The 13,295-nt window shown below is 51.3% G+C and overlaps 1 protein-coding gene across 8 annotated transcripts in view; it reads right to left on the reverse strand.

The window, feature by feature from the left end:
• EHMT1 (euchromatic histone lysine methyltransferase 1) overlaps positions 1 to 13,295 on the reverse strand; it is a 126,765-nt gene that overhangs the window by 69,511 nt on the left and 43,959 nt on the right. For all 8 annotated transcript variants that reach the window (XR_012496030.2, XM_074331462.2, XM_074331457.2 and 5 more), the window contains exon 2: positions 5,219 to 5,285. Coding sequence is in view for 5 of the 8 variants with exons in the window: in XM_074331462.2 (XP_074187563.2) it covers positions 5,219 to 5,285 (67 nt within the window). In the remaining 3 variants the exon portion in view is untranslated. The remainder of the gene's footprint in view (positions 1 to 5,218; positions 5,286 to 13,295) is intronic.

Raw genomic sequence — 13,295 nt, forward strand, 5'->3', positions numbered from 1 at the left:
TCACACCCAGAGACACTGTAATAAAAGACGGACACGCCAGGGTGGGCGACACTGGGGCCTCGTTTCCCACGGTGGGTGCTGGGAAACTGAACGGGGCACATGTGCTGGAAACAGTTTGGGTGGTTTCTTATAAAACTAAACATACACACTTACCTGTGAAAGCAAAAGCACCCGTGAGCATCCATCCCAGAGATGGAAAGTTATGACCAAACAGAAGTGAACACAAATGCTCACAGCGGCCTCACTCTGACAGATGAGAACTGGAAACGACCCCATGTCCTTCAGCCAGTACGTGGGGAAGTAAACTGGCCCGTCCACATGTGGAACGCACTCAGGGACAAAGAGGAACAACAAACTACCGACACAGGAAGTGACTTGGATGAGACCCAAAGAATCGTGCTGAGAGAAAAGAAAACTGCAATCCCAAAGGCAGGATACAGTACAATGCCATTTATGTAACATATTTTAATGGAAAAGACTGCAGAACTAAGCAGCAGATTACTGGCTGCCAGGGATAAAATGCACGGTGATGGAAGTGAGGGACCGAAGTGTGGTGACACAGGGTAACAGGGTGGGTTGGGGGAACCGTGTGATGGAAAGGCTCAGTATCTTGACAGTGGGTGGACGCATGAACCTACACATGTGATAAAAATGCAGAGATAAATGCACACACAAACGAGTACTTGAAAAACTGGGGCAGCTGAGCATGACCGCATCAGTGTCGAGCTCCTGGTGGAGAATGTGCTACAGATGTTGCCACCTGGGGAAACTGGGTGAAGGGCACATGAGCTCTCACGTCATTAGTTTTATAACTGCATGTGAACCTATAATTATCTCAAAATAAATTTCAATTAGAAAAGATAAACTGCAAATCTATATGCTAGCAATAAAGAATTAGAAAATAAAAATTTAAACACACCATTTACAACAGTCTAAGAAAATACAAAATAATCAGGGGTGAAGAACTGTACACTGAAAAATATAACGTGTGGGTAAGAAAAACTAAATAAATAGAGTGATTCTGCTTGTTCACACACCAGAAAACTCAATCCTCAGTCACACATGTGAGTCGAGCAACAGGAGTCTGACCAAGTGAAAGAAGGTTCTCAGTGACGTTTCAGTCGAGATCCCAAATGGCTATTGTTTGAGTACTAGGGCTGAACTCCACCTGTTACCTGGATAAAATTCCTCAAGTAACAACAACAAACCAACCTCTGATGGGATGTTGCTCCTTTTCAGTGCTAAAAATGTTTGTAAATAGGCTGAGAAGAGGCCAAACTCGTCTGCAAGTTTATTTATCAAGTATCCTAAAAAAGCCCAAGAATTTATTTGGAAAAAAGATAACCAAATCCAACATCATAGCCAATGCACCAACTATACTATTCAAAAATTATGAGATGAAGAAATCAAGAGAATCCATAATGAAAAGTCAATGAAACACCCATGAGTGACAGATGCTGAAGCCAGCAGGTATGCATGTTAAACATTGCTATTAGAGGCTGGCCCGGTGGCTCAGGCGGTTAGAGCTCCGTGCTCCTAACTCCGAAGGCTGCCGGTCCGATTCCCACATGGGCCAGTGGGCTCTCAACCACAAGGTTGCCAGTTCAACTCCTCAAGTCCCGCAAGGGATGGTGGGCTCCACCCCCTGCAACTAAGATTGAATACAGCACCTTGAGCTGAGCTGCCACTGAGCTCCCGGATGGCTCAGTTGTTTGGAGCGTGCCCTCTCACAACGGCAAATGGACGTGGAGCTGAGCTGCACCCTCCACAACTAAGACTGAAAGGACAACAACTTGAAGCTGAACGGCACCCTCCACTACTAAGATTGAAAGGACAATAACTTGACTTGGGAAAAAAAAAAAAGTCCTGGAAGTGCACACTGTTCCCCAATAAAGTCCTGTTCCCCTTCCCCCCCACCAAAAAATTTTAAATTTAAAAAAAATTTTAAAAATCGCTATTATAGATAGCACTGCAAATATTGAAAGGAGACTATGAACACAGAAAACTACAAGATCGAAAGATACCCGCACTACACGCATCCACCCAAGTGGAAGCTGTAAACATGGAAACAGGATCTGCAAGGAGTTATCATAAGACAACCCTCGCATCAGACCAGACACAACAGAAAAGATCAGAGAACCTGAAGACACACCACAGACTCTATGCAAAGTAAGCCCAGAGAGAAGAAAGGCTGAGAAGTGAATCAAGCCTACCTGAACTGCGGGATTATTTCAAAACAGACTTTGCAGTGCCCACAATGGAAGGAAGTAAAAAAACGTACATTTGAAAAAACAATGGCTGGAAAATGTTTTTTTGCCAAATATTTTCCAAATTTGATGAAAACAATAAAATCAGTGAACAAAAGCAGCATACTGAACTCCAAGCAAGACAGGCACAAACCGATCAAACACAACATAATCAAACTGCTGAGAACCAGTGACAGAGAAAGTCTTAAAGCAATCAGATAAGAGGAGACAGCACATACAGAGAAAACGGTAAGAATGACTCCCCGTTTCTGCTTCAACACTAAGCAAGCAGGAAGCCATGGGACATCTTTAAACTGTTGGAGGAAAAAACTATTCTCCTAAAATTCTATACCCAACACAATATCCTTCAAACAGTATTTTCAGACAAACAGAAGCTGAGAAAATTAGTCACCAGCAGAAAAGCACATCAAATAATGTTAAACGCAGTTCTTCAGGTGGTAGGGAAATGACACCACATGGCAACTCCTCTACGAAAAGGAGTCCCGAGTACCAGAAATGATAAACATGTGAGGAACTATAAGAATTTACTTTCTCACTAAAAATTTTTGTTAAAAGAAAACCGAATGTTTAAAGTAATAAACATAATAACAATGTGTACTGTGGCTTATAACAGTTGTAGAAGTAAAACCTGGAATAGCAGCACAAAGCACAAGAGGAAGAAATGGAATTAATTATGTTTAAAATAACGTATCACACACAGAGTCGCATAATGATTTTTAAGGTACACTGACTAAAGGCGAACACTGTGAGCCCAAGAGCAAACACTGAGAAAAAAAAGAAAGGGGTAAAGCTAATAAGCCAATAGAGGAGATGATAAGGAAAAGAATCATAAAAAATATTCAGCTCAAAAGAATGCAGTAACAGAGGAACAAAGGAAAAAAGGACAACACGATCCAATTAAAACAAAACAAATCGATGACCTAAACACTCCAATAAGAAGGCTGAGACTGTCAGGCTGGATAAAATAGTGAGGCCCTATTATGTGGTATGTATAAGAAACCCTTTACATGTGTGTTTTAAGACACAGGTTAAATGTAAAAGTACGAGAAAAAAATTCAGCATACAAGCCATTAGCAGAAGAAAGCTCCAATGACACATTAAACTAAGTAGATTTCAGACAAAGGGACGTTAACTACTTGTAGCTGACATGACCTTATATATAGAAATTCCCAAGGAAGTCCAAAGAGCTATTAGAAATAAGCGAGTTCAGCAAGGTTGCAAGATATGAGATCAACAAACAAACTGTATTTCTATACAGTATCAATGAGCAAAATGAAAGAAAATAACTCCATTTGAAATAGCATCAAAAACGTAATACTTAGGAGTATATTTAACAAAAAAAAGTCAAGAACATGTGCACTGACAATTACAAAACATTATTGAGAGAAATTAAAAAAGACGTAACAGACAGAAAGCACCCCGTGTTCACAGCCTGTAAGACACCGACCACTCTGTTGAGATAGCGACACCCTGAAACTCATCTCCAGATTCAACAGTCCACATCAAAATTCCAGCTGGCTCACTTGCAGAAACTGACAAGCTGATCCTGAAACTCACAGGCAAAGTCAAGGGACCCAGTCTGGGCAAAAAACTAGACAGAAACTACAGTGGGAGACCTCATACATCCCCCACTTCAAAGTGGCAGCAGAAGAGGGTGCGGGTCCAACAAAAGGAAAGACGACCTGTCACCTGTGGGATGGAACTGAGAGTCCAAGACACACCCGCACATGCAGCTGAATGCCCGTCACCAGCGCAAGGACAGTGCACTGTGGGGAGAAGGGTCTTTTCAACCCATGGTGCTGGGACAACTGGGGACCCACTTGCAAAAGAATGAAGCTGGACCCTACTGCACTCCATATACGAAAATTAACTAAAAATGCATCAAACACCTAACTGTCAGCGGTAAAACTATAAAACTTTAAGAAAGCACAGGCATAAATCTTTGTGACTTTCCACTAAGCAAGGATTTCTGAGATGTTACACCAAAAGCACAAGAACTTAAGAAAAATCAAATAAACTGCACTTTGTCAAAATTAAAAACTTCTGTGCTTCACAGGACACCATCAAGAAAGTGAAAAGACAAGCCACAGAATGAAAGGAAATATTTGCGAATCACGTATCTGGTAAGAAACTTGTATCTCTAATATATATGGAATTCTGACAATTCAACAACAAAATCTATAGCCAATTTTGAAGACAGGCAAATGATCTCAAGTGACATCTCTCCAAAGAAGACACACATGGCCAAGGAGCAATGAAAAGATGCTCAATATCACTAGTCACCAGGGAAATACAAACCGAACACAACGATGCCCCTTTGCACCCACTGAAGGGCGAGGAACAATGTGGTGGCAGGAGGTGGAGGGCTGCTGGGGGCTTGCCGCCAGGGGGAAGGGGAGAGCAGGCCTCGGTTAGGGCCGGTGTGGGGGGACTCGGCGCCTGGCATCATTCAGCACCACCTGCCCGAGAAAAGGCCTGGGGGGCCGGGAGGGCGTGTCCCCAAGGCCGTTTCCTGCTGCCCAGGACGACACACAGCCACGGCCTGTGAATGGGTGTGGCTCCATTCACAAGCCATGCTGTCCTCTGCCCACAACCTCTGCTGCCACCTACATGCCACCCTGACCAGGTGAGGGACACCTGAGTGGTCTCGGCTCTCAGTGCTGTGAATGAAGCCGCCATTAACATCTGTGCGACCTGTGTGTCACATTCAGTTTGCTGCGTGTACCTGAAATGTCTGCTTTTCCCTCTTTGAGAAGATTTTTCTTTTCTTTCTCGCCATCTTGTGTGCGTGCCTGTGTATCTGTCTAGGAAGGCGAGATGAGAAACTAGAGAATAAACCCAGTTTTGAAAAAGCAAAGAAGTAGGAGCCAGGGCAGGAAAAAGACGCGACACCAGCACGTCCTCCGGTCACGTGCAGTCACTGGAGGCCCAGGAGTGGCCGGCGCCCTTACCTTCCTCGCGCAGCAGCTCGGTTTTCAGGCAGCGGTCCTGCTTCGTCTCCCCCTTCGCCGGGACGGCCTGCAGAAGAGAAACAGCTGTGAGCCTGGGTTCCCACCAGCGGCCTGGACATTCGCAGTGTGCCTTCTCCGAATGGGACCCCGTGTGAGTCAGAAGCACAGGTGATTCGCGGTGGAGGGACAGCTGGCACCCCCGGGAGGGGTGGTACTGGGAGCGGGCGGCAGCATCCATACTCGCTATGCTTTGGAGACGGTGTTGTAATGAGAATGGTCAGCACACGCCTGCACGACGGCCCTAGTGCTGTGACAGGGATACCACAAACTGTCTGTGGGTTTCCTGCTGCTGACATACCCGCCTGAGAATCCCAAATGCCCAACGACCTGCCAAAAGTCACAGAAACGGATCATGAAGAGAATTACATGAAATCCCCCCATCACTAACACTTGCTCTGCTATATAGAGGCATGAACTGTACAAGTGTCTGGGACCATCTTCTGACAAAATCCTTGCCTTTGGGAAGGTCAGAGTCTGGGTGGAAAGTGACCAGAATCCCAAGCGCTCTTACCCGCATGTCTGCAGGGAGCAAAGGGGTCGGCAAGGGCCCTGCCCTACAGAATGTGCCGGAAAACTCCCCGAACACTGTATCGCTTCTGGAAGGTTTCCTCCAGAAGACAGAACAAAGTGCCCTCAGAATGTCCCTACTGAACCTTGGGCTCACTGCTGGTTTCCCTCGGTGCCAAGTGTGGCTCCTAAGAGCAGTGTTGACCCTGCCCTGTCACCCTAGACCACCCACCACCTCAAGGATACGCCTCCTTCCTCAGCGCTTCCAGAAGGCTCCCTCCCAGCAGCAGCTTGCTGAACTTGCCCAGACAGGCAGGCCAAAAGGGCGTGAGCGCGGCCCATATGCCTCCTGCCAATTCTAGCTTGGCCGGGGGTCTACGTGTGGCCCTCAAGCAGAGGGTCCTGGGGTCCCAAAGATTCTTTCAGGGGACCTGAGAGGACCAGGCTCCTAGAGGCACGTGCATACACACACAGGGGTGAGGTCCTGTCAGCATTGCATCTGCCAGGAGGGGAAGAGGTCAGACATTGTGCGTGGGCCGAGGCCAAGTACAATCAGCGAGCAGCTGGCCTCAGGGAGCAGCCGGACTCAGGCCAGGCCAACCCCCAGCAGTGTCTCCGCCGTCAGAGCCAGGAAGCAACAGACAACAGGTGACAGAGGCTGCGGTCCTGTCGGGAGCACCACAGACCCGTTGCAGTTGAGGAAGAAACACACACAGGTTAGCTTAGAGGGGTGCTGCGAAGTGAATAAGCAGGGACGGGGGCAGCTGGGGGGGTGGTCTCACAGGCCTTCCCCCAGCCGCTGCCAATGGCTCTGCCCACACCATCGAGCGGCCTGGATGAAAGGCCAGTGGCCAGCACCCGCTCCTCTCACGACGCTCCAAGAAGGCAGCATTGGCTGCCCCTTCTGCAATCCCTCTTACCGCTCCGCCACAGCAGCTAGAATGTGGCGCCAGGCACACAGGACAAGTTCCGGGGGCCCCTGAGGCCTCGTCCCAGACAGTGGGGAGCATTTCCTGCAGGGTCAGCACTCACAGGCTTCCCACCTCACCAAGAAGAGGCCAGTCTTCAGTGTGAACAGTGAAGCCACAGGGCCCGGCTCTGCTGCCCCTCACACCCTACCAGGCCAGCTCCATCCTACCCGACAGCCTCTCCTGGACCCGCCTCAGTAACCCCATGGTGGCACCTGCACCAGACACACGGCCGAGCCTGACCGTCCGCCTACCAGGAGGGACCCTCCTGTTCTGACAGTCCCCAACGTGGGCAGTACCCGGTGTGTGGCATGTGGCAGCAGATGGACGGGCTCGCCAGATGGGCTCTGGGGAGCAACCCGCATGCAGTCAGCACCTGCTGCGTGAGGACAGGAACGCCACAGCCGGGCTGTGAGCAGAAGTCCAAGGTCGCGACCAGGGCAGGCGCCGAAAGCTCCCGACTCAGGTGCTCTCTGTGAGCTGGAGACAGGGAACATGGTTTGCATCACCCCAGACAGGGTTAAAGAGAGAACATGGGGCCTGACCCAGCAGCAAAGCCTGTACTGGCAACGCAGAACCAAACAGAACAGCTGCTGGACACGTCAGGCCCCGCTGGCTGGGCTGCGGGCAGAGGCGTGTAAGTCCTGGCAGCAGCTCTGCTTTGCACGCAAGCCGAGCCTTAGCTGACGGCAGGCTGCAGAGGGGGCGCAGACTTCAGAGAAGGGGACGAAGACAAGAGGAGGGAATCCGCAGGGGGCAGGGCTGGAGGGGACGGCGGCCGAGGCCAGGCCAGCTCCGCAGCAGCAAGCACGAGTCTGGAGGCCGGTGGGTCACTTCTCCCAAAGAGCTGCAGCTGCAGGAGGCGGCAACTGGGTGGGGGGCAGATGGGAGTTTAGAAACCGAGTTGTGTCCAAGGACTCAAAATTGGTGGACATGTCACAAGAACACAGAAAAGACTGAAGGAACGCCCACTTGCCCTGCCTGGGACATTTGCAGCATCCAAACAACTAGTAAGAGGAACAGACTGTAACACACTGAGTACATGGCAGTCACACGAGTCCACACCAGTGTAAGTGACGGGGCAAAGAGCAAATGGAAACGGGAAGCTCTGCCCTCCTTTAGCCACTAAAAAAGGCGGAAGCCGCTGGAAGTGAAAAAGCACCACCGACACTCAGGTGAAAGCATCGTAAGAAACAGGGTCTTCGCGGTGTCTCCAAGTGTCCTGCCAGAAGATGCTTCTCCATCACGAAGGGAAAGAAGTAACACCACAGTGGAGAAGCCTGAACCATGTGACAATCGTGGACAAAGAGCCATCGACACAAACTGCTTCTGCCACCAGAACACAAACTGAACCCAATCATGAGGGATCTTCTAGAAAGCAACCGGGCTGCACTCCAGAAACGCATGTCACCAGAGAAAGGCTGAGAAGCTGCCCCAGACAGGAGAACAAAGACACCACAAGCACACGAGTGCACGTCGGAATGGGGAGCAGCTGTGTAGGAGACAAAGTTCGGTGCCGACTGACAGCTGCACTGGGGTACAGGCTCCTGCATCAGTCATTTACCGTGGGGATGGGACAGAGTCTGCACTGAACCTCTGAGTGGTTCAGAGGAGAGGACGGGGTGTGTGTGTGTGCGAGTGCGAGTGCGCACGTGCGCCACTCACAGGGCAGCACTTCTCACCCACAAGTAGTCCTTTCTCCTTTGTCATCTAACATGAAATGACAATGCATCAGACATCGTGCATCACAATACAGTCAACTTCAATTTCACTGCCTTGGTATCTGACGCCTTTTACGGATAGTTTGTTACACACACAACATGGGTAGGAGGGTACCTTCGATCCCATCCAGGACAGAGTACGCCTCCCTGGTACGTAACCATGCAGCCGTCAGCCCGCCAGCCCCTCACCACACCTGCACAGCTCACCTGAGGGGAGGCACTTCCCACAGGAGCAGTCAGGCACAGGGCCAGGCCGTGCCCAGGCCCGCACGGCACAGCCCACCCGTGAGGCTCCAAACCCAGGCTCAGCCCGTTTCTACCATGGCTGAGGTTTTACATCAACAACGGCCGCTGGCCGACCACAGAAACGCTGACGTGACCTTCAGGAGAGTCCCCGCAGCCAAAGACAAAGAAGGGCTAGACAGAGGTTGGGTCATCGTGCGACGACAGTCAGAGACAAGCCCGTGGGAGGATTTGAAGGATTTTATCGATCTGAATTTTAAAGACCGGAACAAGAGCCAGGTCTGGGGACTGGGCCTGGGTCCCTGAGAAAGACAAGGCCTCCATGGCCTGCACACGGCTGTCTGGGGACGGGGATGGGAAGGGAGCCACCGGCCACCCCGGCCCAGCTCCGTGCACTCTGCCGTCCCCAGGGCCCCGGCCACACAGGTGCTCAGTCTGCTGCGGCGTCACGTACTTGGCGCCGTCAGTCGTCCCCATGATGCCAAGGTTAGGAGGCGCCTACAACGTCTTGCGGTGACACCCCTGGAACAGCTATCTCAGAAGGCTCACTCTGTTGCCGTCCGTCCAATGTCGCAAAGCCCAAGGTCCCCCAGCAGTCTGAAGAGAACAGCAGAGTTCCACTTCCTCTGCACACGTCCTGGACGAATCAAAACGAAGCATGTCCACGTCTTGCCGACAAAAGTAACAAGCACAGAGACCACCTCCAAAGCTCGGTGGCCAGGAGGTGTCACAGCACGACCACCAAACCTCTGTGCGTACCATGCCCTCAGGACCGGGCTGACAGCCCCACTGAAAAGGGAAACTATCAAAAGGGGCTTAAGGGCCACCAGTCAGAAAGGAAAACGTGACAGGAGCACGTGTGGCCACCTCACTGGGGACTCTGCTGCTTACCTTCATGGGAAGCTTTGCTCTTCTCAAGACGTTCAGTACTGAAGTCCAGTGTAACGTGGCTTTATTTCACAAAGACACACACACGCCAACTGCTTTGGAACCATCTCCTCACATATGCCTTCTAACGTACCACGCACACCAAAAACGATCCGAAGGGAAGGTCTGATCTCCACAATCAGGTACGAACTACAAACAGAATCCTCACTTAGGAGGAAAAAGAAAAAGCCTGAAAGTGGCCAGAAAGGGAAGCTGCTTCCAGATACCCTAGTCTTCCTGGGTCCACGGCAAACCCCACCGGCCATCACTGGGACGAGGCCGAGGCTGGCGCCTGCAGCCAGGCCACACCAGCGCGAGGGGAGGGGCAGACAGGCACACACTGCAGGAGAGTCATCCCGAAAAGGACAAAAGCCAGACACTGAAGCAACCGGGCACAGGGACCCCAAACTGCTGTCTGCACAGAGCGCGCTCTGGGCTCTGATACTGGGCTTGAAAGCTGTAGGCTCGGGGACACGGCCGCAGGAAGCCATGGCCTAAGCCCCTCGTCTGGTGCTGATGCCAGGGCACGATCACTTCCTGGGACCCTCCCACTGAGAGCCACAGCCATTTTGCAGAGAGGCTCCTTCCGGGGGGACAGCCCCTCCCCATCCGTGTATTTCGTCCGGAATGCTGCTTTAAGCACATCTGTCCAGAAGGTGCACTCTGTAACTGCCACACACACACACCTGAAGTCAAAGCATTTCAGAAAGAATTTGGGATGAACTGGACTGGAAGGGCATGGCTGTAAATGGCAGAGCCGTGTGAACAGTGAGACAGCCCAGGGCGGGGACGAAGTGGGCTTTCTCCCACGAACTGTCATCCTTCCCACCTTGGCCTCAAAGTATTTCTACCCAACCGTGCGTGCATGTGTGGCGCCTTCACATGTTACCTACCTGAGCTGAAAGTACCCGACCACAGCAAGAGACTGAGGAAGAGGAGAAAAGCCCTCTAAACTCGTTACCTTCGTGCTAAGTGCCACTTGCTAACCTTGTCTCTGTGACTCCACAGATGACCCTGCTTTTCCATGTCAGAGTTCGGGAGGCTGAGGACAGTGCAGCCCACTCCTCCCCGAGCACACTGCTCACTGGGCTTCCCACTCACCCCACTCCTGGAGGCCGTGTCACAGCACCAACACACACGGCAGGCCGAAGGGCCTCTCTCGCTCAGAGTGGACATGTTTGGGTTCTTGCCAAAGGAAGAGAAACGTCAAATTCTAACCTGCCACTTACTCTCTGCTTTAGGTCTCTGCCCAAGGTCAGGGCCAGAGGCGGCGTGGCCCCTGCAGAAGCGCAGACACCACACCGGCCCAGGCATACCACCAGGCACTCTACGGTAGAACGCACGTCCAGTCCAAGAGGCTTCGGAGATGGACACTGCTCCGTCCTCCCCCTAATTTGAGGCTATTTTCAACACCAATTTCACTAGTAATTATCCAAAGGAGTGGGGAGAGCAAGAATGAATCCTTCCAATAGCTGATTGATTTGCTTTTCCCTCTTTTGTCTCTTTTTGTTTTTCACCCTTGGCAGAAAAAGGAGAGTTAGTTCCTAAATTTGGAAAACACAATTAATACCCAAAGCAGCTGAGAATTTGCATTGGAAAAATTCTGAAACATGAGAACAAACTCCCTTCCATCTCCCACTTCCCCTCAACAGGCCGCTCCACAGAGACCGGGAGCTGCCTCTCGCTGCCCCGGACCTGGAACTCGCTCCGCAGTCCTGTTTCTCCAGAGACGGCCACAGCTGCAGGCTGCCATCACCCAGGCGTCACACTCATGGCGACGCTGCCGTTCCTGCATGCCATGTGGGCTCCGCATTCCCTCACCTTTCTTTTATGGACGGGCCACTATAACTGCCTGGCCCAAGGAGTCTGAGGCCAGCCCACTGACACGAGCATGCGCCGCCCAGACCACAGCACAGGCCACCTGTGTGCCTGCGGCCCAGGGAACCCACAGCGACCGCCAGAGGTGCGAGTGCACACGCCCTGAGTCTTCTGGCTGAAGCCCCAGGCTCACGGACCCGACTAAAGCCGTGTGACTTGCTGGCCTCCAGGAGGGACACCCATGGTCGCCACCAAGTTCCCAGTGGCCACACGGAAACAATGCCTGTCTCCTTCCTGTGCCCCAGTGCCACCTGCCCCCACCAGGGCCAGAGCAAACAGCCTGAACCTGGCACTGTTACCAGTGAGCGAGCCCCCTGTGCCTCGGCCTGGGCCACATGGCCTATCTCCTGAAAGATGTGCTGGGCGCCGTGAAACCCAAGGGGAGAGCAGGGCCCTCTCCCACTCTGAACCCCAATCCCTAAGCGTCTATGAAGTAAGCCATGCCATTTGGGCCCTTTTTCCGGTCTGTGAAGAACAAACACAAAACGCAGCCACAACCGGAACAGGCTCCCAGATGTAAGTGGCGAGTGTCGGGCAGGAGCGTTACAGGGACTGGGGCCGCAGTGTCCTGTGAGGCCGTCTTTCCCGACTGGAGACAGCACACGCACCCTGGCACCATAAATCAGCTGACTCTAGTTCACGCCTCAGTCTCCTCTGAATTGGGATAGTACAACCGCCACAATTGGATTTACCGACAAAATCCAGTTTGGGTGACACTGCCTTCGGGGACCTCTGCCGGGCCCTCCAGCTGCGGGCTCCCACCTTACACAGCAGCACCTGCGGGAGGGGACCTCCATGTGACCGTGTGTCTGTGACTGGAGGGGGCGAGGGGGGCGGTCTGGGTGCGCCTGGCCCCATCAGGCGCTCACAGGCACACAACCCGACATAACACTGGAGACGCTCACCTCTACCTGCAGCGCTGGAAACTGGCACACAGCTCTCCGTCTCCTTTAATTTCATTCGAGTCAACTAAGATGAAAATACCTGGACTCCATCAGAAATCCGAATGGCTCGGTGGCAGCAGGACACAACAGGGACAGGGGGCTACAAGAGGCTGTGGTCAGCTGTGTCCACCCAGGCCGGCCTCACGTAAGCCTGTCCACCAGCTGTGCCCAGCTCGTGGTGGTGACTGGGGACAGTGAACAGCACCTTACAAAACCAGGACAACTCAGTCCCACGCCATGACTCAGTCCCACGCCTACGTGCTCAGTGTCGTGAAACTCTTCATCATAAACCTCGGGGAGTCACTCAGTATGACGTCATGTTGCACTTTAGACGATCAGTGTGAAAGCAAAATGGGCAACATGCGCCCAGGATAAACCAGTGACAGAACCGAGTGTGGGACACAGTCTCCTCCCCATGCGGATGGATGGATGAAAGACACAGCAAGGGGAGAGACTGTTGAGAAGATAAACAACCAAATGTAAGGTTGGTCAGTGCTGGGAGCCTGATTTGAACAAACCAACCACAAAATGACATAATTGGAGGGAAATCTGAAAATGGTTAGAGATAACCAAGAAATTTCTGTAAATTTTATGAGATGTGAAAACGACATTGTTGTTACATAAAAAATGTCTGCATTTTTAAAAAAATGTATACTCAGAGTTTAAAGGTAAGAATTTCATGACATCTATAGCATGCTTTAAGATACCTGAGCAATGACAAAAAATAAAAATAAAAAAAGGAAAAGGAAAGAAAAAAGATAGACACCATGTGACAAAATCTTGACAACTGTCATGCAATAGTAGTCTGTTTTTATACATGATGGAAATT

Source organism: Rhinolophus sinicus, chromosome 16 (assembly GCF_057876585.1).
Source record: "Rhinolophus sinicus isolate RSI-liver-muscle chromosome 16, RSI-T2T, whole genome shotgun sequence".
Lineage (NCBI taxonomy): Eukaryota > Metazoa > Chordata > Mammalia > Chiroptera > Rhinolophidae > Rhinolophus > Rhinolophus sinicus.